The sequence below is a fragment of the Haliotis cracherodii genome, unplaced genomic scaffold (assembly GCF_022045235.1).
Source record: "Haliotis cracherodii isolate W230 unplaced genomic scaffold, xgHalCrac1.p SCAF_24, whole genome shotgun sequence".
In the NCBI taxonomy this organism is placed as follows: domain Eukaryota; kingdom Metazoa; phylum Mollusca; class Gastropoda; order Lepetellida; family Haliotidae; genus Haliotis; species Haliotis cracherodii.
In genome coordinates this window covers 2006153-2030713 of record NW_027266280.1, presented here as the reverse complement: position 1 = coordinate 2030713, position 24561 = coordinate 2006153, and the positions used below count along the sequence as shown (strand labels likewise).

General features: G+C 42.9%; 2 protein-coding genes across 2 annotated transcripts in view; one reads left to right on the top strand and one right to left on the bottom strand.

Annotated features, from left to right (window-relative positions):
- Window positions 1-17475, top strand: part of LOC139472520 (mitochondrial sodium/calcium exchanger protein-like) — a 30238-nt gene extending 12763 nt beyond the window's left edge. The window contains exons 10-17 of the mRNA XM_071254994.1: window positions 1503-1690; window positions 2770-2908; window positions 5426-5547; window positions 7302-7379; window positions 13002-13077; window positions 15289-15369; window positions 15739-15803; window positions 17060-17475. Coding sequence (XP_071111095.1) covers window positions 1503-1690; window positions 2770-2908; window positions 5426-5547; window positions 7302-7379; window positions 13002-13077; window positions 15289-15369; window positions 15739-15803; window positions 17060-17251 — 941 coding nt within the window. The 3' untranslated portion in view covers window positions 17252-17475. The remainder of the gene's footprint in view (window positions 1-1502; window positions 1691-2769; window positions 2909-5425; window positions 5548-7301; window positions 7380-13001; window positions 13078-15288; window positions 15370-15738; window positions 15804-17059) is intronic.
- Window positions 17476-17704: 229 nt separating this feature from the next.
- LOC139472561 (putative uncharacterized protein DDB_G0290521) lies at window positions 17705-23580 on the bottom strand. Its single transcript, XM_071255033.1, has 2 exons — window positions 23428-23580; window positions 17705-18289 (listed from the first exon to the last, which is right to left on the bottom strand). Exons 1-2 carry the CDS (start codon window positions 23578-23580, stop codon window positions 17705-17707), a joined length of 738 nt encoding a protein of 245 aa, XP_071111134.1.
- Between the last annotated feature and the right edge of the window lie 981 nt (window positions 23581-24561).

Sequence of the window (24561 nt, the reverse complement as noted above, 5' to 3'; positions counted from 1 at the left end):
ACCTAGACCATGGGAAGAAGAGCGACAATGCTTGCTGTGACGTGTTACGCATAGGTGTGGAATGACTTCAGTGTCTGTATGTTTGCAATGTTTGCATCTAATACACTAACATGGACATAACTGTATAATGTAGCATTGCTGTTGTTTGCACCTCCCTGATTGTTGCATTGCTATTCCTTGCACCTCCCTGATATATGCCAATGGTGACAGTGACTAGGATTCAGGCGTGATCTTAGAAACCCAGGTTTGATTCAACACCATTCCTAGATCCCCCTGCTGTCAGGTTGCTCAATTTGCCATTTCCAGCAGCATGACAATATTTACACATGACAATACTTACACATGACAATACTTACAAATGACAATACTTACACATGACAATACTTACACATGACAATATTTACACATGGCAATACTTACACATGACAATATTTACACATGGCAATACTTACACATGACAATATTTACACATGACAATACTTACACATGACAATATTTACACATGACAATACTCACACATGACAATATTTACACATGACAATACTCACACAAGATTGTAATCTCTCATGACAAGGGGCAGTAGGGAAGCCTAGTGGTTAAAGCGTTCGCTCGTCATGCCGAAGGCCCGGGTTCAATTTCCAACATGGGTACAATGTGTGAAGCCCATTTCTGGTGTCCCCCGCCGTGATATTGCTGGAATATTGCTAAAAGCGGTGTAAAACCGTACTCACTCACTCACTCTCTCACTCACTCACTCACATACTCAAACATGACAGTGCTGAAACATGACAGTGCTCACACATGACAGTGCTGAAATATGACAGTGCTCACACATGACAGTGCTGAAATATGACAGTGCTCACACATGACAGTGCTCAAACATGACAGTGCTCAAACGTGACCATGTGATTTATTTGGGCACAGGTATTGAAGTGAAGTTACATCAACACCAATTCTTGCTGCAACATGTTGGCATCCTGTAGGCCCCATGTCACATTTGTCCATCATAAAGAATGCCGTTTTCCTCATGTCCTACTTTGATCATGTTTGCATGCTGCATGCTACACGAGGTTTGCATGCTACACGAGGTTTGCATGCTACACGAGGTTTGCATACTACACGAGGTTTGCATGCTACACAAGGTTTGCATGCTACACGAGGTTTGCATGCTACACAAGGTTTGCAAGGCAGATGAATGATCACCCTATGTTATTTGGCATTTGGATTTTTTCTTTTCAATAACTTTTACTTTTAGTTCTGTATTCAATTAATATTTGCTGACATGTGAATAACAATTCTCTCTTATTTAGAACTCATTTGAACCATTTGATTCTGTTATGTTTGAGTTATTACATAAAGTTTACTGTACACGACTAGAATTAAATAATAAACAATGGAATACTTGAATATTTATATGTCAAATTCCTTTGTAACTTCTTATTTTGATAACAAAAAAAGCTCTGAAGGAGTATGATACAATTCCTGGCTGCGTCATTCTCCAGCCTCAGCTCATGAAAGAAGCCCGCTACTGGAACATGCCCAGGTTGAAAACTACACTCTGCCAAAGAAGAGTTCTTCAGAAGGGGAAGACAACTCTGCATTCATGGAATTCCTAGAAGCTGTAAACCCCATTGATATAGAGAACTGGCCTGACAAGAGATTCTATTCAAAAGGTTACGAAATTTTCAAGGTGAGATAAAAAAAATAATTAAGAATTCTCAATTCTTACAGGACCCACCATCAGTGTTGAGTTTATGCTGGGCATTGATTTTACTGAAAGTGGAATCTATTGGCAGACAATTTTGATTTGAAAACACTACTTCCTCAAACTTAGTTGGTAGGCTGTTTTATTACTTCTTCTATTTAACGTTACACATAATGTTATTTTGGTGACTGCATGTTAGCCTAGGTCACCTTTGTCCACAATCACAATCTCATTAAAGTCAGATCTTTTCTCCGATACTAAAAGGGGCGGTGGGGGTAGCCTAGTTGTTAAAGCGCTGCTTATCACACCCAAGACCCAGGTTTGATTCCCCACATGGGTACAATGTGTTAAGCCCATTTCCGGTGTCCCCTGCCGTGATATTGCTAAAATATTGCTAAAAGGCGTAAAACCATATTCACACTCTCAATCCGATACTATACCGCTCTCCTTGAAGACTGGAGGATCCGTCCAAGGGGGGTCGTGTCAGGTGAACCCTAGGTGAAGGATGCATGGCTTCATGAGCCAAACAGACACTAATATACCGTCCGTACTGAATGAACCCTTTGGGTGTGGATGCTATAGTTCTCACAAATGTCAAGATGTATAAAATACCCAAGACAATAAACAGCTAATGGCATGGCTTTCTGGTTTTGAATTCGAATCTCCACGATTATATTTACTCTCTGGGTTAGATTTTGCACATGGGTGCAATGAATGGAACCCATTTCTTGTGTCTCTCACCGTGAATATTAACCTTGAATACTCTAAAAGTTGTAGTGCGCAAGAGCATTGGGCTGCAGGATACTATTATCTGCACAACTGATTATGGATAGTTGACAGTGAAGAGAACTTTTGTTGAAAATCTAGTGGTTTTTATAGTTTGATGACAGCTAACGTGCAGGATTTATGGCAATGATATAATAGAAGTAGAATATCTTGCTGGAATTAGTTTTGTTAAACTAACTCATTGAGCGTCATCTGAGTTTGAATTTAAACATTCTGCATTCCCTAAAAATCCTGGTAACCCCAATTTTGTACTATAGACTTGTGTCTGTATTGTGCAGTGCCCGATCCTGCTGTTGCTGAAACTAACCATCCCTGTGGTGGACTACGACTGCGGCAACGACAACCACAATTGGAACAGACACCTCAACTCCCTACACTGCCTCACTGGGCCGGTGTTCGGAGTTCTCGCTACTAAAGGTAGACACTCCTTCATCACCACTTGCCCCTTCACGTAACCTGCAAGAAGACTTGTACCCCTATCAACGAATGATATGTGCCATATTTGACCAAAAAATCAGAATGTGCATATGACTTCAAGTACTTCGGTCAAAGAATCCCTCAGGATTTTTATTTTACACATCTAAACATCTCAACATATACCCTAGATACAGTTGAATGTGTTCAAACATTACTGTATAAATACAGTAAGTCTCGATGTGTTTCAATAGCATTTGGAATATATTTGACATGTGGGAAATATATGTGAAATATTACGCAGCGAGTTGACAATTCTTTTAGCTGTGCCCATTTAAGTGTGTAACCTAGTTACTAAGATGGCAGCAAGAGGGACATGAGTTGCTATTCGGCTTGTCCCAGAACAACATGATTTGGTCACGAATAGGTAGACACTGTGTGCACAGGTGTCAAGTCTGCTTTTAAAACTCAGAATTACTGTATCCGTCGTAGTAAGCGTTTTCGGCACTTGAGAAATTCACAAGAAGCTTATTAGAACCATACACAATTTAAACTTGTCTGATTGAGCTATAGGTGTTGATTAAGCTTAAAATAAAATTGATAATAGTTACTAGCCAATTATATACACTGCCTTTTAGACTTGTGTTTTTTCTGTAAAAAGATCTGTGACATACCGTATTTTCTTGAGTATAGTGCACACTTTTTTTTCCAAAAAACACAGATGTGTAGAAGGGGGTGCGCACTATACACGAAATAATGAGTTTTGATGGGTTTTTTTCCCATGGAAAGATATTACCGTGAGCACATAACATCGGAAATACCATATCAACAAATCCATGCTGAAGTACGCAAATTAATCGTGTATTTACACTGTCTGGCTATAAAAAGTGTTCTTTGTATATCTGGACCTATGTATGTAACTTATTTCATTAATTTTATTCAAAATTCCTTTTAATATTGTTTTAATTAATTTCGGCGAAATCGTGTGTGAAGCGATCAGAAGATCGCACAACTCACTGTTATTAACAGCAACAACGCTCAGATTACCGATATTGATGCCTTGAAACGAACATTAGTTGACAGAGAATGGATACATATATCATAAATGCCATACTTTGACTCGTTAAAAGTCATATTTGTTATAGTTTGACGATTCTATTCTATCCTGTTAAGCTATATCATTGGGTGTGTCTTGACCGAATCACCGGTAGATTCCAAGAAAACGTGTGTACAGCTGATTGCTGTTTCCGGCTTAGTTTACGAGAAAATACACAAGGTAATCTTAATCCCTGGATGTAAAACAATGCCTAGCAGAACAAAAAAGTTTCTCATCACCCGTTCATTTACCGGAAGGGGCAGATATACGGTGTATTTTTTTCCGCGCTTAACATTCAAATTTTTTTTCTCCAAAATACTGAATCCACTAGAGGGGCGTGCGCATTATACATGGGTGCGCACTATACTCTAGAAAATACGGTACAGAAGAAGATTTAGATTGTCATGTGAATTGTTGGGCTTAGTGTGGGATGCTTATCAAGTGTACATGTCAGATTGATGTTGGTCAGGGTTGCTTATTGGAGTGGTGCTGCTTAATACGGTGAATACGGTTGCGTATTTAGACTAATATATAGCCCCTGAAAAGGTGAGAAGACTTCTAGTATGTCTTTGTCCTGGAATGGGAGTATTGAAATGCATGGATTTGACTGAGGCTGCCAACCCCCTACTGGTACACAGGATTCGGGGGGTCTATTTCGAAGGTATTCAGGACTCAGTGGTGTAGTACGCAGGACACGAATAAATTTGAAACAGTTGAAATAATGCAAACTTGAGAATCTACAACGAGTTCTAATGAAAAACTGAATACCTAAGCAGTCTTAAAATTATTGGGATAGTGGGGTGGCCTAGTGGGTAAAGCGTTTACTCATCACACCGTAGACCCTGGTTCGATTCCCAACATGTGTACAATGTGTGAATATTGCTGAAATATTGTCAAAAGCTGAGTAAAACCATACTCACTCACTCACTCACTCTTAAAAGTTGGGCAGGTTGAGCATAAATTTCATGCAGCCCGACAGAAATGTTACCAACCCCGGGCAGACGGGCAGGCGGTTATTCCGGACACTACTAGTGTCCCACAATGCAGTGTATACACTGATCTCAGTTTGTGTTGTAGTAATGCCCCTGGGTGTCGCAACAATGTATGTCAGAGACTCACATAGGGTCACCAGTGTCTGAGAATCAAGAATATCTCTGAGCCTTCACTGCAGTTTACATACAGGGGCGGTGTGGTAGCAAAGTGGTTAAAGCATTCACTTGTCACTCAGAAGGCCTGGGTTCTATTCCCCACAAAGTACAGTGTGTGAAGTCCATGTCTGGTGTCCCCCGTTGTGATATTGCTGGAATATTGGTTAAAACCATGCTCACTCACTCACTCACTCACTCACCGTTTTTATCCCATGCGCCATGTTCCTCTGGAGGTGGAGTTGATATTACCAGCTGATTAAATTCTTCTATTTGCAGTTGGGTTTATGAAGCTGGGCGGTGTGTTCCCTATGTGGGGCCTGGTTATGGTCGTGGGGGCCGTCCTCAGCCTCACAGTCTATTGTATCACCGGGAACGACAACAAGCCCAGATTCCACGCAGTGAGTCTCTATGACGCATCACTTAAGTCTTGTTTCTCATTTAAAGTTAGAGTCAATTCACAGATCTCTAGCTTGTATTTACTTGAACTTCACAAAATGAATAATCATTGCCCAATAATGTTGTGTTGTTTGCATGCCAATATGTACGAACAAGGAGTTTCACTAGTGTGTCATTCAGTTTACGTGCATGTATGTCTTCACATAGCTATATTTACTGATTGAATGCAGTCATCGTGTTTACATAGACACTACTGCTGTGTGCAAGGCACAGGGAGGATGTCTCGCTTTTCATCATTTAGAGATAATGTGACATTTGGGGCGGAACATGAACAGCTGCTAATAAGAAGTCAACTGAAGCAGTTTTGATTTTAAAAGAAGTTTTATTTGCTTGTTTAAACATACTCATTAGACTGGACTAAGGGAGTAATACTATATTGAATGCAAAAGAAAACTATCAATACCCAATGTGAGTGAAACAGGTGAGTAAATAAATACTGAAATTATTATTTGATTACTAATATACAAGATGATCCCTTTTTGTAGTCGAACACCTTATCTCACTCACTCATACAGGATTTGAACTCAGAACTGTTACCACTAACAACCTCCTCTGTGGTCTAGTGGTAGAGCGTCCGCCTGGAAAGTAGAAGGTCCAGGGTTCATACCTTAAGACGTTAAAAGATGGCACTTGTTGTTACCCTGCCTAGCGCTAGGCTTAAAGGGGCTAAAACACGGACTAGTCACTATACTGTGTCTGAGTGGGGTATTCATGTTAAACTGCGGCATGGTATCTCAGTGAGCTAGCACTATAAATTGGCATTAGTCCGGACTAGTACAAGAACACACATGCATGCATGTAGCTATATAATCTTGGACGCGACCGTAAACCCTATTTCACCTCACCTCACCTCAACTCACCTCACCTCACCTGTTACCACTAACAGGACTAGGGGACACAGCTCTTCACAGTCAGATGGCAGTACAGGGTTGTAACTAGGGGACACAACTCTTCACAGTCAGATGGCAGTACAGGGTTGTAACTAGGGGACACAACTCTTCACAGTCAGATGGTAGTACAGGGTTGTAACTAGGGGATACGACACTGCACAGTCAGATGGCAGTACAGGGTTGTAACTAGGGGACACAACTCTTCACAGTCAGATGGCAGTACAGGGTTGTAACTAGGGGACACAACTCTTCACAGTCAGATGGTAGTACAGGGTTGTAACTAGGGGACACAACTCTTCACAGTCAGATGGTGGTACAGGGTTGTAACTAGGGGACACAACTCTTCACAGTCAGATGGTAGTACAGGGTTGTAACTAGGGGACACAACTCTTCACAGTCAGATGGTAGTACAGGGTTGTAACTAGGGGACACAACTCTTCACAGTCAGATGGTAGTACAGGGTTGTAACTAGGGGATACGACACTGCACAGTCAGATGGCAGTACAGGGTTGTAACTAGGGGACACAACTCTTCACAGTCAGATGGTAGTACAGGGTTGTAACTAGGGGACACAACTCTTCACAGTCAGATGGTAGTACAGGGTTGTAACTAGGGGACACAACTCTTCACAGTCAGATGGTAGTACAGGGTTGTAACTAGGGGACACAACTCTTCACAGTCAGATGGTAGTACAGGGTTGTAACTAGGGGACACAACTCTTCACAGTCAGATGGTAGTACAGGGTTGTAACTAGAAGGTCGCCTGGTTATGTTAGTATCATTGTCGTCCATGTTGCTGTGTTGCAGGTGTTTGCCTACTTGGGTTTCGTTGTCGCTGTCGTCTGGATCTACTCCGTCGCTAACGAGATTGTCAACATTCTGCAGGTAAGCTCGAAATATGTCAAATCTCATGTTCTTAAATCTCAAGTTCTTAAATCTCAAATTCTCAAATCCTTGTTTGCTTGATTTTATAGCCAAAGTTCCATTACAGTCATATAAGACATATCATTGATCTAGTGGTCTCCGAGGTCTAGTGGAAAGAGTGTTTGCCCGGAGAGCGGAAGGTTGGTGGTTCAAACCCAACCATATCATACCCAAAATGTTAAAAGATGGTACTTGTTGTTACCCTGCCTGGCACTTGGCATTAAGGGGCCAAAACAAGGACTGGTCTGTTCAGAGTCAGTATACTGTGTTTGAGTGGGGTATTCATATTAAACTGCATCATGGTATCTCAGTGGGCTAGCACTATAAAACTTGCACAAAAACAAATCAGTCGACTAGTACAAGCCGCCACACACACTCATGCAAGTGACTATATAAATGCACTAACCTTGAACTCAAAGCCTCCCGTATAATGTCACACAGATGACATCTTTACCTTGTCAGTGCAACAAGAATGTGGAGTCATCCCACAGATGACATCCTTACCTTGTCAGTGTAGCAGGTAGTGGAGTCATCCCACAGATGACATCCTTACCTTCTCAGTGTAGCAGGGCGTGGAGTCATCCCACAGATGACATCCTTACCTTGTCAGTGTAGCAGGTAGTGGAGTCATCCCACAGATGACATCCTTACATTGTCAGTGTAGCAGGTAGTGGAGTCATCCCACAGATGACATCCTTACCTTGTCAGTGTAGCAGGTAGTGGAGTCATCCCACAGATGACATCCTTACCTTGTCAGTGTAGCAGGGCGTGGAGTCATCCCACAGATGACATCCTTACCTTGTCAGTGTAGCAGGTAGTGGAGTCATCCCACAGATGACATCCTTACCTTGTCAGTGTAGCAGGTAGTGGAGTCATCCCACAGATGACATCCTTACCTTGTCAGTGTAGCAGGGCGTGGAGTCATCCCACAGATGACATCCTTACCTTGTCAGTGTAGCAGGGCGTGGAGTCATCCCACAGATGACATCCTTACCTTGTCAGTGTAGCAGGGTGTGGAGTCATCCCACAGATGACATCCTTACCTTGTCAGTGTAGCAGGGTGTGGAGTCATCCCACAAATGACATCCTTGCCTTGTCAGTGTAGCAGGGCGTAGAGTCATCCCACAGATGACATCCTTACCTTGTCAGTGCAACAAGAATGTGGAGTCATCCCACAGATGACATCCTTACCTTGTCAGTGTAGCAGGTAGTGGAGTCATCCCACAGATGACATCCTTACCTTGTCAGTGTAGCAGGTAGTGGAGTCATCCCACAGATGACATCTTTACCTTGTCAGTGCAACAAGAATGTGGAGTCATCCCACAGATGACATCCTTACATTGTCAGTGTAGCAGGTAGTGGAGTCATCCCACAGATGACATCCTTACCTTGTCAGTGTAGCAGGTAGTGGAGTCATCCCACAGATGACATCCTTACCTTGTCAGTGTAGCAGGGCGTGGAGTCATCCCACAGATGACATCTTTACCTTGTCAGTGCAACAAGAATGTGGAGTCATCCCACAGATGACATCCTTACCTTGTCAGTGTAGCAGGTAGTGGAGTCATCCCACAGATGACATCCTTACCTTGTCAGTGTAGCAGGTAGTGGAGTCATCCCACAGATGACATCCTTACCTTGTCAGTGTAGCAGGTAGTGGAGTCATCCCACAGATGACATCCTTACCTTGTCAGTGTAGCAGGTAGTGGAGTCATCCCACAGATGACATCCTTACCTTGTCAGTGTAGCAGGGCATAGAGTCATCCCACAGATGACATCCTTACCTTGTCAGTGTAGCAGGGCGTGGAGTCATCCCACAGATGACATCTTTACCTTGTCAGTGCAACAAGAATGTGGAGTCATCCCACAGATGACATCCTTACCTTGTCAGTGTAGCAGGGTGTGGAGTCATCCCACAAATGACATCCTTACCTTGTCAGTGTAGCAGGGCGTAGAGTCATCCCACAGATGACATCCTTACCTTGTCAGTGTAGCAGGGTGTGGAGACATCCAACAGATGACATCCTTACTTTGTCAGTGTAGCAGGGTTGGAGTCATCCCACAGATGACATCCCTACCTTGTCAGTGTAGCAGGGTGTAGAGTCATCCCACAGATGACATCCTTACCTTGTCAGTGTAGCAGGGCTTAGAGTCATCTCACAGATGACATCCTTACCTTGTCAGTGTAGCAGGGTGTAGAGTCATCCCACAGATGACATCCTTACCTTGTCAGTGTAGCAGGGTGTAGAGTCATCCCACTAATGACATCCTTACCTTGTCAGTGTAGCAGGGCTTAGAGTCATCTCACAGATGACATCCTTACCTTGTCAGTGTAGCAGGGTGTGGAGTCATCCAACAGATGGCATCCCTACCTTGTCAGTGTAGCAGGGCTTAGAGTCATCTCACAGATGGTATCCCTACCTTGTCAGTGTAGCAGGGCTTAGAGTCATCCCACTAATGACATCCTTACCTTGTCAGTGTAGCGGGGCATGGAGTCATCCCACAGATGACATCCTTACCTTGTCAGTGTAGCAGGGCATAGAGTCATCTCACAGATGACATCCTTACCTTGTCAGTGTAGCAGGGCATAGAGTCATCTCACAGATGACATCCTTACCTTGTCAGTGTAGCAGGGCGTAGAGTCATCTCACAGATGACATCCTTACCTTGTCAGTGTAGCAGGTAGTGGAGTCATCCCACAGATGACATCCTTACCTTGTCAGTGTAGCAGGTAGTGGAGTCATCCCACAGATGACATCCTTACCTTGTCAGTGTAGCAGGTAGTGGAGTCATCCCACAGATGACATCCTTACCTTGTCAGTGTAGCAGGTAGTGGAGTCATCCCACAGATGACATCCTTACCTTGTCAGTGTAGCAGGGCATAGAGTCATCCCACAGATGACATCCTTACCTTGTCAGTGTAGCAGGGCGTGGAGTCATCCCACAGATGACATCTTTACCTTGTCAGTGCAACAAGAATGTGGAGTCATCCCACAGATGACATCCTTACCTTGTCAGTGTAGCAGGGTGTGGAGTCATCCCACAAATGACATCCTTACCTTGTCAGTGTAGCAGGGCGTAGAGTCATCCCACAGATGACATCCTTACCTTGTCAGTGTAGCAGGGTGTGGAGACATCCAACAGATGACATCCTTACTTTGTCAGTGTAGCAGGGTTGGAGTCATCCCACAGATGACATCCCTACCTTGTCAGTGTAGCAGGGTGTAGAGTCATCCCACAGATGACATCCCTACCTTGTCAGTGTAGCAGGGTGTAGAGTCATCCCACAGATGACATCCTTACCTTGTCAGTGTAGCAGGGCTTAGAGTCATCTCACAGATGACATCCTTACCTTGTCAGTGTAGCAGGGTGTAGAGTCATCCCACAGATGACATCCTTACCTTGTCAGTGTAGCAGGGTGTAGAGTCATCCCACTAATGACATCCTTACCTTGTCAGTGTAGCAGGGCTTAGAGTCATCTCACAGATGACATCCTTACCTTGTCAGTGTAGCAGGGTGTGGAGTCATCCAACAGATGGCATCCCTACCTTGTCAGTGTAGCAGGGCTTAGAGTCATCTCACAGATGGTATCCCTACCTTGTCAGTGTAGCAGGGCTTAGAGTCATCCCACTAATGACATCCTTACCTTGTCAGTGTAGCGGGGCATGGAGTCATCCCACAGATGACATCCTTACCTTGTCAGTGTAGCAGGGCATAGAGTCATCTCACAGATGACATCCTTACCTTGTCAGTGTAGCAGGGCATAGAGTCATCTCACAGATGACATCCTTACCTTGTCAGTGTAGCAGGGCATAGAGTCATCTCACAGATGACATCCTTACCTTGTCAGTGTAGCAGGGCTTAGAGTCATCTCACAGATGACATCCTTACCTTGTCAGTGTAGCAGGGTGTGGAGTCATCCAACAGATGACATCCTTACCTTGTCAGTGTAGCAGGGCTTGGAGTCATCCCACAGATGACATCCCTACCTTGTCAGTGTAGCAGGGTGTAGAGTCATCCCACAGATGACATCCTTACCTTGTCAGTGTAGCAGGGTGCAGAGTCATCCCAAAGATGACATCCTTGCCTTGTCATTGTAGCGGGGCGTGGAGTCATCCCACATATGACATCCTTACCTTGTCAGTGCAACAAGGGCGTGGAGTCATCCCATAGATGACATCCTTACCATGTCAGTGTACCTGTAGCAGGGCTTAGAGTCATCCCACAGATGACACCCTTACCTTGACAGTGTAGCAGGGCGTAGAGTCATCCCACAGATGGCATCCTTACCTTGTCAGTGTAGCAGGGCATGGAGTCATCTCACGGATGACATCCTTACCTTGTCAGTGTAGCAGGGCATGGAGTCATCCCACAGATGACATCCTTACCTTGTCAGTGTAGCAGGGCGTAGAGTCATCCCACAGATGGCATCCTTACCTTGTCAGTGTAGCAGGGCATGGAGTCATCTCACGGATGACATCCTTACCTTGTCAGTGTAGCAGGGCATGGAGTCATCCCACAGATGACATCCTTGCCTTGTCAGTGTAGCGGGGCATGGAGTCATCCCACAGATGACATCCTTACCTTGTCAGTGTAGCAGGGCATGGAGTCATCCCATAGATGACATCCTTACCATGTCAGTGTACCTGTAGCAGGGCTTGGAGTCATCCCACAGATGACACCCTTACCTTGACAGTGTAGCAGGGCGTAGAGTCATCCCACAGATGACACCCTTACCTTGTCAGTGCAACAAGGGCATGGAGTCATCCCACAGATGACATCCTTACCTTGTCAGTGTAGCAGGGCGTGGAGTCATCCCACAGCTGACATCCTTACCTTGTCAGTGTAGCAGGGTGTAGAGTCATCCCACAGATGACACCCTTACCTTGTCAGTGCAACAAGGGCATGGAGTCATCCCACAGATGACATCCTTACCTTGTCAGTGTAGCAGGGCATGGAGTCATCCCACAGATGACATCCTTACCTTGTCAGTGTAGCAGGGTGTGGAGTCATCCCACAGATGACATCCTTACCTTGTCAGTGTAGCAGGGCTTGGAGTCATCCCACAGATGACATCCCTACCTTGTCAGTGTAGCAGGGCATGGAGTCATCCCACAGATGACATCCTTACCTTGTCAGTGTAGCAGGGTGTGGAGTCATCCCACAGCTGACATCCTTGCCTTGTCAGTGTAGCAGGGCATGGAGTCATCCCACAGATGACATCCTTACCTTGTCAGTGCAACAAGGGCGTGGAGTCATCCCACAGATGACATCCTTACCTTGTCAGTGCAACAAGGGCGTGGAGTCATCCCACAGATGACATCCTTACCTCATCAGCTTTGTGCCCAAACTATGGATTCCTTGTTCCTGCACAAACTGTAATACATCATTTTTATATGTAAAAAGAATGCTTGATCAGAATATAATGAAAAACAACTCTTATTTTCATCAATAATTTAAGTTCTTCCACATGACTCAAAACAAGAGTCACAAGCAATGGGACAAGGGAGATAACTCTGATTTCGAAAGCAACAAAAGAACATGTTATTTGGGGCTTTATTTTATTTGGAGACTATTTCGTTTCAGACGTTTGGTATTGTGTTCAACATCAGTAATGCTATCCTGGGGCTGACGTTCCTGGCCTGGGGCAACAGTGTTGGAGGTGAGTCTGGAGGCAGGGGGTGACAAGTGTGGGGTGGTAGGATTTAGTGGTTTGTTTACAAGCTCACATCGCCTGGCGGAAGTCCTGCTGTGCTGCATCAGCCAGTAGATACTTACTTTTTTATGCAAATTGTATGAATGGCGGGTGCTACAGGTAGAGCAGGACATGCTTATACCCTTTTTGTGAACACATGGTGTCATCACTCATTTTCAGTGATCCATTCATATAATTTCTACAGCTATTTGCCCTTCTTGCCAAGTGGAATCTGTTTCGGCAGAAAATCTATGCTGGTTATTCACTTGCATTGACAATTAATATCTATTTAAACAGTGGAATTTGTTTGCGTCCTTCACTCGTAATATTGAGTGGATAAAAAATCTGAAATTCCGCTAGCTAAGATTCTGACATGATGGAGCATATTTGTTATCATCATGAGAGTGGCTATCCTTCAGTTTCTCTAAGGCTTGTACATATCTCACATGTCACATGTGATGTGCCAATGACCGTCGGTCGAGTCACACAACATGCCAGTATGTTTGTTAGTGCATCGAAACCAATGTAATATCTCTTCAATATGAGTAATTCTTTATATTTTAACCAACATGCATGGTATTTGCTTTTCTTTTTGTGGGGAGTATATTATTTTCAGGGAATAGATGATGGTTGTTATACAGAACATTGTAACGCAGATTGTTGTAACGCAGATGGTTGTAAAGTTAATGGTTGTAACGTTGAAGGTTGTAACGCAGATGGTTGTAACGTTGATGGTTGTAACGTTGATGGTTGTAACGTTGATGGTTGTAATGTTTATGGTTGTAATACAGATTATTGTAGGTTTAACGCAGAAGGTTGTAACGCAGATGGTTGTAATGCAGATGTTGTAATGCAGAAGGTTGTAACGCAGATGTTGTAATGCAGATGGTTGTAACTCAGATGGTTGTAACGCAGATGTTGTAATGCAGATGTTGTAATGCAGATGGTTGTAACGCAGATGTTGTAATGCAGATGGTTGTAACTCAGATGGTTGTAACACAGATGTTGTAATGCAGATGTTGTAATGCAGATGGTTGTAACGCAGATGTTGTAATGCAGATGGTTGTAACTCAGAAGGTTGTAACGCAGATGTTGTAATGCAGATGTTGTAATGCAGATGGTTGTAATGCAGATGGTTGTAACTCAGATGATTGTAATGCAGATGTTGTAATGCAGATGGTTGTAACGCAGATGTTGTAATGCAGATGGTTGTAATGCAGATGGTTGTAATGCAGATGGTTGTAACGCAGATGTTGTAATGCAGATGTTGTAATGCAGATGGTTGTAACGCAGATGTTGTAATGCAGATGGTTGTAATGCAGATGGTTGTAACGCAGATGTTGTAACGCAGATGGTTGTAACGCAGATGTTGTAATGCAGATGGTTGTAATGCAGATGGTTGTAACGCAGATGGTTGTAATGCAGATGGTTGTAATGCTGATGGTTGTAACAATGGTGATACAGATTATTGTAATGCTGTAGGTTTAACACAGATGGTTGTATACGCAGTAGTTGTAACGCAGATGTTGTAATGCAGATGTTGTAATGCAGATGGTTGTAATGCAGATGGTTGTAACTCAGATGATTGTAATGCAGATGTTGTAATGCAGATGGTTGTAACGCAGATGTTGTAATGCAGATGGTTGTAATGCAGATGGTTGTAATGCAGATGGTTGTAACGCAGATGTTGTAATGCAGATGTTGTAATGCAGATGGTTGTAACGCAGATGTTGTAATGCAGATGGTTGTAATGCAGATGGTTGTAACGCAGATGTTGTAACGCAGATGGTTGTAACGCAGATGTTGTAATGCAGATGGTTGTAATGCAGATGGTTGTAACGCAGATGGTTGTAATGCAGATGGTTGTAATGCTGATGGTTGTAACAATGGTGATACAGATTATTGTAATGCTGTAGGTTTAACACAGATGGTTGTATACGCAGTAGTTGTAACGCAGATGGTTGTAACGCAGATGGTTGTACCTTTGATGGTTGTAACGTTGATGGTTGTAATGTTGATGGTTGTAACGCAGATGGTTGTACCTTTGATGGTTGTAACGTTGATGGTTGTAATGTTGATGGTTGTAACGCTGAAGGTTGTAATGCTGATGTTGTTAGGCAATGGTTGTAATGCTGATGGTTGTGTCTGTATAATAATGTTTGTTGTTTGAACCTGCAGATCTCATAGCTGACTTCGCCATGGCTCGGCAAGGGTACCCCAGGATGGGCATCTCGGCCTGCTTCGGTGGGCCACTGTTCAGTATCCTTGTCCAACATGTTTCTAATTGTCTTATGCTGCACATGGTAATCCTGGACCAGACAAACCAGTGATTGGTATTGTGAACAACAATCCACGTTATTCTGTTACAATGACATGCAATCAACCAAGTGACCGAGTCACCGATCCCCTTGAACGACCAATTCCAACCCCAAATCCCCCCAGAGCTGTCCAGACTGTAATATTGAGACAGGCTGATCACCTGTTACACAAAAGTGGGAAAGTGAAATTCGATCTATTTCAAACTCTCTACAGCTTGAACCTGCTCTTTAGGATCATGATATGTATGGAAGGAGTTTGAAGTTCAGTTTACAGTTTCACATAAGTATATCCCGTCCTTATCGTCGGCAGACATGTTGCTTGGCATCGGAATCCCCTTCACTATTGGGACCTTCAAGAGGGGAGGCAACTACGAGGTAGGTCTTGTGTCATAGCCATTGTTGTCTTGTGTTATAAAGTGTTGTGTCTGCTATTAGAATATGCAACACTAAATGGACATGAATGAATAAACATCGGGCCAAGGCCCCTTTTTGTATCACTTTTATCCCCACACATTGGGCCTTTGTTTTCGGGCAACTCGTACCTGCCTTCCCAAAAAACAAAAAAACAATCGAAGTACAAACTGCACAAGACCCATGTGGATGCAGATTGCGTGTGTGGAGATCTATTAGCGCTTCGTGATTGCAATTTTGACATCACCCTACTGAACATTTATGAATGTCAGTGAAAAGAGCATTTCGGTACCGGAGACTACTACATTATTCCCCCAGAATACGAGGATTGTTGATGTCAAACGAGTATGTCTAAAAATGTATAGCTAAGAAATACAGCATAAAGCAACAAAAAGAGCTGTCACTCTGATTATTTTAGGCCAAACCAAAAGACTAGAAACCTCTTGGTTTTACCTGATGGTATGTCCTGAACCAGCTTGTGGCATGGGGGATGTGGTGGTCACGGTGTGCAGAGTTGTGTCCCTTGGCCAGTATAAAACCTTCAGTGAATTAACCAACTTGACAATTAACCAACTAAGCAATATTCCAGCTATATGATGGCAGTGTGTTATTTATCGAGTCTTGACAAGACAGTCCAGTGATTGACATCATGAGCATCGATCTATGCACTAAGTTGTCCTGCATTTGAAAACATTAGTGATCCAAGATGAATCTAGTCAGATCTTGGTGTGGTCAGCTGTCAGTGAAGTCAACATGGTTCATGATGCATGTTTCGGATGGGAGAGTTTACGGGCGTTCAGACAAAGGTTGTGATGGGGGCTGCTTCTGTTTTTGAATGTAACGCAAACATCTAATTCATACTAGTGACTACAAAACGTTAACCGATACGGCTTAATTACAGTGTGACAAACAACCACTAGTGTTCAAGACCACACAGAAAAAAATTCAGGTGCTGCTAGCTCACACAGGAAAGACATGATGTTTACCACCTTGTGCATGCGCAAGAGTCTTTGGGCAGCTTGATACTATTGTCTGCACAACTGAATATGGATACCGGTAGTTGACATTGAAGAAGACTTCTCTTCGAAATCTGAGATTTTCATTATGTGATGACAGCCAAAATGCAGAATTTTGGGCTCTTATCGAGGTAGCATTCTTAGAATTATTAACTGTTGTTGATTGGAAGATGTACAATAGAGACCGTCTTGTGCATGTTGCAGCTTCGACTGACGCTGGTGGAGCTGATCCTCGCTGGCTTCCTCTGTCTCAGTCTCGTGTCCTCGCTCATCATTGTGCCTCTGTCCAAGTTCCGAATGTCAAGGCCGTACGGAATATTCCTCTTTATCCTATACGGGGTCTTCATTGTGGTGGCAATGTTGGCAGAAACCAATGTCATCCATGCCAACGTGTGATCGGTTCTTGCAGCGGTCTCCATGACAACAGATTATATTGCAGCAATCACCATGACAACAGATCCACATTGCTACCTTGTCATGGTTGATACATTCCAGACAGCCGTTGCCAGGATATACCTGCCTTGGTACTCAGTTGAACTTTGTATTGGTTTCTTTTGAACTGTTGCCATGGTAACATGCACACAGAAAAAAAACAATCTACCCCCGTAGCTTTCTATTCAGTTATTCAGTTATTATACAGAGGGTGTGTGGTCTCTGTCTGTGTCTTTGAAACTGTGTGTGTGTGACTGTTCTTTTTCGTGAGCCTCTGTGGGTCTTTTTGGGTCTTTGTGAGCCTGTGTGGGTGACTACAGGTCTCTGTGACCCTGTCGGTCTTTGTGAGCCTCTGTGGGTCTCTGTGTGTGTGACTGTTCTTTTCCGTGAGCCTCTGTGGGTCTTTTTGGGTCTTTGTTAGCCTGTGTGGGTGACTACAGGTCTCTGTGACCCTGTCGGTCTTTGTGAGCCTCTGTGAGCCTCTGTGGGTCTTTTTGGGTCTTTGTGAGTCTGTGTGTGACTGAGGGTCTCTGTGAGCCTGTGAGTCCTTGTGAGCCCGTGGGTCTTTGTGAGCCTGTGTGGGTCTCTGTGAGTCTGTGTGGATCTCTGTGAGTCTGTGTGAGTGACTGTGGGTCTCTGTGAGCTTGTGTTGGTGACTGTGGGTCTTTGTGAGCCTGTGTGGGTCTCTGTGAGCCTGTGGGTCTTTGTGAGCCTGTGTGGGTCTTTGTGAGCCTGTGTTGGTCTCTGTGAGTCTGTGTGAGTGACTGTGGGTCTCTGTGAGCCTGTGTTGGTGACTGTGGGTCTTTGTGAGCCTGTGTGGGTCTCTGACTGTGTTGGTGACTGCGGGTCTCTGTGAGCCTGTGTGGGTCTCTGACTGTGGGTCTCTGTGAACCTTTGTGGGTCACTGACTGTGTGAGTGACTGTGGGTTTATGTGAGTTTGTGTGGGTCTCTGACTGTGTGGGTCTCTGTGAGTCGGAGTATGACTGTTGGTCTCTGTGAGCCTGTGTTGGTGACTGTTGGTCTCTGTGAGCCTTTGATTGTCTCTGACTGTGTGAGTGACTGTGGGTTTATGTGAGTGAATGTGGGTTTCTTTGAGCCTGTGTTGGTGAATGTGGGTCTCTGTGAGCCTGTGTGGGTGAATGTGGGTCTCTGTGAGCCTTTGTGGGTCTCTGACTGTGTGAGTGACTGTGGGTCTGCGTGAGTGACTGTTGGTCTCTGTGAGCCTGTGGGTGCCATGTTGATGTTTACTTATGAAAGTTTAATAGAATCAGAAATACATTGTATTTATGTATACTTATGATGTGTTATACATTGATATACTCCCATGCCAGTGTGATATAGAACATACTGATATATCGTGTTCATGTTATATAGAGCATGTATATTATGTTACATTATATATCTTTAATGTTAAAGAAAAACTATCCTGATGCACACAATACTCTCATGAATCTGTCTCAGATCTCAATTCTATTTAATATTACATTTTTGATAGTCTTGTATCATGATACAGGTCCATATGTATCGTGTCTTGTATCGAAGACCACGTATCATGGAGCACATCAGCTTGGGTGTATCATTCCGTCCTTGATAATGAATGCCACAATGTTGGCACAATCCTGAGTATTGCTTGGTAGATTAATAAGTGAAAGTTAGAATGTCCTTTCTCATTTGAATTATTAATACCATAACAATTAATATGATTAGGGTTATTTTGTTTACAATATTTTTATATCAGTTTGAGTGAGAAAATATGGATGGAATGTCAAATACTTGATTTCCTTCTCCACAAACTCGAATATTCCTCATACAGCATGTGTCACAGCCTTGTAGGGACCTACTCTACTTCAACATCACTATCATGTTCAAAGACTTAATACCATGCAGCTGAAATAAATTTGTGTTCTGTTTAAGAAGTTCTTTATATTCATCAAGTGTTTTATTACAATTGCTTTTCTAATAGGGGGACATGGATGTCTTTGTCTTCCTGGTATTTTGAATCAATCATGTTTTGTCAGTGAGTATGTGATAAGTGTCATGTATGTTTATATCCTGTATACATTACCTCCCTGTAAAAAATCAAACAAGTATATCCCATCAAATGCTCATGAGGAAAATGGGACACAGGTGTCCCAGTAGTCTAAGGTGCAGAGTTGTGTCCCCTGGGCATGTCAGAAACCTATGATCGTGGGTTCGAATCCCGGGATGCCCGATTATGTTTCTAGGTTTGTCAGCACCATAACCCTGCTTGTGGGTTTCACCGAAGTGGTAAACGTCCAAGACCTGCTTCACTTGGGCCTTTCCTTCCACATTAAGTGATATAACTAGATACTGTTCATAGTGGAGTCATGGACACTTAATACGATATATATATCTATATTTAGGGTCCATGGTGGAGTTAAACCCAACCCATAATGAAAAGGGGTTTATTCTAAGAAACCATGTGTTTCTGTAAACAGGGGCTTGTGTCCTTACCATATAGATAACTCTATAATTTTTGTTACTTTTGGGGTAGGCAAGGGGTTGGTTAGTAGAGGATAGCTCAAGAGAGCTTGTCCTTTTCCCAAGAGCAGGGGACATAACTCTGTATGGAGAATCAAACTACTAATTATTTGCTCTGTTTTGAGGGGTGTTTGGCTGGGCCTTAGCAAGATCTAGCCACTGTTTACCAGCTGGTGTATGCTGTCTGTGTCACACACACCCTGAAACTCCCCCGTTGCACAATACTCGTACCAGGTGCAATAAATATATGAATAAAGATTATTTTTCTTAATCTGACTTGCTTTGTTGTAATTTAATAAAATCATAAATAGTAGAATAGTCCTTGACCTTGTAGTTTGAGGGTTCAAGGTGAGGCAAGGTCATCAGTTACCATGGTGAAAGGTAAAGGGCTGTTGCTGCTGACTGCACATTAAACACCCTTCATTTATTTTACCCTGTATCCCAGTGCTTGCCTCCAGAGGTACCGCCGTTGTCTTGTCTGGTGGATAGAGTCTGAGCTTTAGCTGTGACGTCATAGTGGAGAGATGTCCGCCAATGTTTTGTTTACAGTGTATTAATCTTCATGACGATGAAGTGATTTTCCGTTATTCTCAGCGTATTGAAAAAAATTGGTTTTGTGGAGGCGTGGTGGTGTGCTAGTTTGTCAAACAAAAGTACCAAGTCTCATTTCCTTAAATGTCAACCGGGGTAGGATAGGTCTACAGCAACCCATGCTAGCCGTAAAAGGTGACTATGCTTGTCGTAAAAGGCGACTAACGGGATCGGGTGGTCAGGCTCGCTGACTTGGTTGATGCATATCATCGATCCCAATTGCGTGGATCGATGCTCATGACATTAATCACTGGATTGTCTGGTCCAGACTCGATTATTTACAGACAGCCGTCATATAGCTGGATTATTGCTGAGTGCGGCGTTAAACAACAAACCAACCAACCAACAAACCAACTTAAATGTCAAAGCGAACAGGCCGATTCAGATTTCTGCATTCTGTCAAAAAGATCCATACAAACTAAACGAACTTGGTTATGAAGATATACTTAGCATTCGTAGTTGCAGTAAGCCATGACTGACTACCTCCGTACAACAAATTACAAAGAACCATGCACATTGATCAGATTACATGCTATATTATATATATTCGGTTTTATATTTGGCACAATTGCGGTGTACATAAATATACTACTCAACACAAATCTCAAAAGAGTGCGATTGCTAGTAAAATTTATGATGAAATATCGCGCAAAACGTAAACATATAAAGGAAACTTTTGCGTACACCATTATTTTTTTATATAAATGTAGAGTCTGCATACCACCACACGATTTTATATGAGTCCCTCGTACCACATCCCTGAGTACCGAATACCCTCAAAATAGACCGCTGAATCCCGCGAACCAAAAGGGGGTTGGAAGCCTCATTTTTGGGACGTCTTTAATAAACTAGACTTGAAGTTTAGAATCCGCTGCTTGCACAGTGTCTGAAAGCCCTAAAATTATTTGATACCTCATTTAAACTAGAATATACGATAGCTACGTGATAAATCGCAAAGAAGAACGAAGTGTGTTTTATTGCTCCCCTCGTGGTTTAATCTCCCTGCAGTGTTTTATTGTACGATAAACAACTCCCACTCGACGTTTATGTCTTAAATATAATACACTTAATACTCACCAACACGCACATTACATAGACCTACACCTTTTTTTATATGAAAACAGGACAATTGATATGAATGAAGAGGTCTTAGTCATGAACAATGAAAAATCCAAAAAAAATCAACTACAATGTACATGTATTTGCCTCGAGAATGATTTTGCGTTAAATGTCCATGTGGAAAAAAGTATTGTGTGTCAATTATTTTGGATATATGTTTACCAATCAGAGGCGGATCCAGTTTTTCTCAAAAGAACTGGACAGGGACGATTTTACTGGTTGTGGATTCCAAAAGGGGGAGGGGGGGATCACCCTGAATCCCGCCTCTGAATCCCTAAACTATTACAGGTTACATTTGGTGTACATTTTGAGAGAAATAATAATGTGACAGGTATTTGTGTGTCATATTGTCAGTTTTATTTTATTTATTTGTTGATATGTCATATTGCATTATGCCACAATGTATCATGAGATAAATACAGTTATGGTTGGAATTAATCGTTAATCTGTATCAGCAACCAAAAAATGGTAACAAGAGATAAATAATGAAATATTTGTGAAAAAAGTTTCGAAAAATAACGGAGCTCTGCACCCCCTGCAGTGAAGCTGTGGGCATCGGGTCTGTTGTCCTTTCACACCGCCGTCCATTTGATAGAAACAATACTTTAACGAGCCTAACTATGGTTCTGTAGCGTACATGTTGAAGTAAATTTCAAAGTAAATTTCACAAAGGGAAAAAGCAAGTTATATATATTAATAATTTTATTTTCTTGTGGTTTGAAATGAAATGATGTTTGGGATTATCTGCCCTTGGGCAGAAGTGAAGGCAAGCTCCTCACAGCGATAGTACGTTCCCGGAGCTCTCTATACTATCGCTGCCACCAGTCAAAACTCCCCACTGTGAATAGGTGGCCACAACCATGCTTGGAGTTGGACTCGCAACCGAATGACCGTTATGTTTACAAACAAGTGACGACTGTCGTGACGCCGAATACACTTACCCCTGCTAAATTACTTTCTTTATTTGTCAAGTTGAATTTCTGTTTCATTAAAACTGTCATGTAATTGATATAGTAAGAATGTAAGGGAGAAGTTGGTTGATTTTCCGTTAGTCTGCAATCTCGAACCAATCTGATTATCAAAACAACAAAGTAAATTCATCTGGAAAACATGGTCAGTCGTAAACCTTTTCAAACTGAAATAGGATGGCATTCCCAAAGACATAAACAAAAATATAAACGTTACTACATATGGGGTTAGAGGGCAAATTTCAAGATTCTTGAAATGGCCGCGCCCACACTGGTGGCAGCGATGTTACCGAGAGTGTAACGAAGGTGTCACGCGCTGGGAAGGAGCTTGGAAGTGAAGGCTGGTGAGAATAAAAATGGCGGTAAGAAATCGACGTCTGCGTCCAGTTGTCTGTGGTATCAAGAAATATTTCACAAGAATAATTATAGTAGAAGACAGGTCCCACAACGCAACAGTTCTGTTAGAGCCAGAATATCCAAGTTGACATGAACACTTTGCAAGCAAAACATCGTCTTTAGTTATCAACAGTGTAGTTTCTCGGTTGCGGGAGAACATGCAGAACAATCAGTGAAGTTTGAAGATGTTGAATGCAATACAGTGAGAATGGTCTTTCGCTTTTTGCAATATTCCAGCAATATGATAACGTGAGACAGCAAGGGAATGGGTTTGACACACAAACCCATTTCGGGAATCGAACCCGATCGTCGGCGTGACGAGCCAACCACTGGGCTAACTTCACACGTAAACAACGTAAACAATAAAATAAATGTTCGATATCATTTTATTACAAAAAAGAAATGAAATAATCAAGAATAAAATACATACGAAGGTACACCACGGGGAATATATTGCATCGACAATGAATGTATCGTAACCATTACACACAACATATGTGGGAGGGGAGTAGAACCGGTATATATAGATATAAATATATACCCGAGAACGTAATGACAGTCACCCAGTTCCACACGGTGCTATCCGTGTTACAAGCTCCTTCCCAGCGCGTGACACCTTCGTTACACTCTCGTATAGACAGCAAGGGAATGTCCGTGTTAGGGAGCTGACGGAACAGCAACAGGGAACCAGTTTGGTAAGAATTGGTCAAATACATATTGTACACAGGGTATTTATACATTGTTGATGTAACATGTAACGGGTTATTTATACAGTGTTGATGTAACATTTAACAGACGGCATATATACTATCACAGGAACGTAAGCCACGAATCGGAAATACATATTGGCTCTAAAAACTATAACATTTGACCCAATACAAATCCTGACAGTGTTTAAATGCACTAGAGCTGCGAGCGTTTGTTTGTTGAATAACGCCGCACTCAGCAATATTCCAGCTACATGACGGCGGTCTGTACCGGTATATAATCGGACCAGACAACCAGTGGATGATAAAGTGATCAAAGTACGACGACAGGCAATCAACCACGTAACTGAGTCTGACCATCTGATCCCCTAACTTGCCTCTGACGACTCTAATCACACCCGGGGTAAGTGAGAAGAGTTTTACGACGTTTCAATCAATATTCCACAGTCCAGAAATATCAAGAATTAACTCCATGTATACCCATGTAGATTCGAACCCGGGTCTGAAACGCGACGAGACAAGCTTTAACCTCCGTCCAGATAACGCTAGAAAAGATCTCAGGAGATACTGAGTGAGTATGGTTTTTACGCCGCTTTCAGAAATATTCCAGCAATATCACGGCGGTGGACACCAGAAATGGGCTACACATTGTACCCATGTGGAGAATCGAACCCGGGCCTTTGGCTTGACGAGCGAACGCTTTAACCACTAGGCTACCCTAACCTCGGGAGGTACTGAAGTAACTCGGAAGTAGATTTTACGCTATTCGGTTGATCTGTAGAGATTGACTGTAAGCGTATATAGCCGCACTGAAACATGAACATCTTGTGCATAATGGAATATTAATGGTATATAAACATATATAGTTCACATCCATACCGGGGACAATGTCTTGAAACAATATGAACATTCAAAGCAAAAAGGTCAGTGACGTGAATTGTATTCGTCACTTTCCGTACAGTATGCCCGTTATCAGTCTAGTCCTGAATG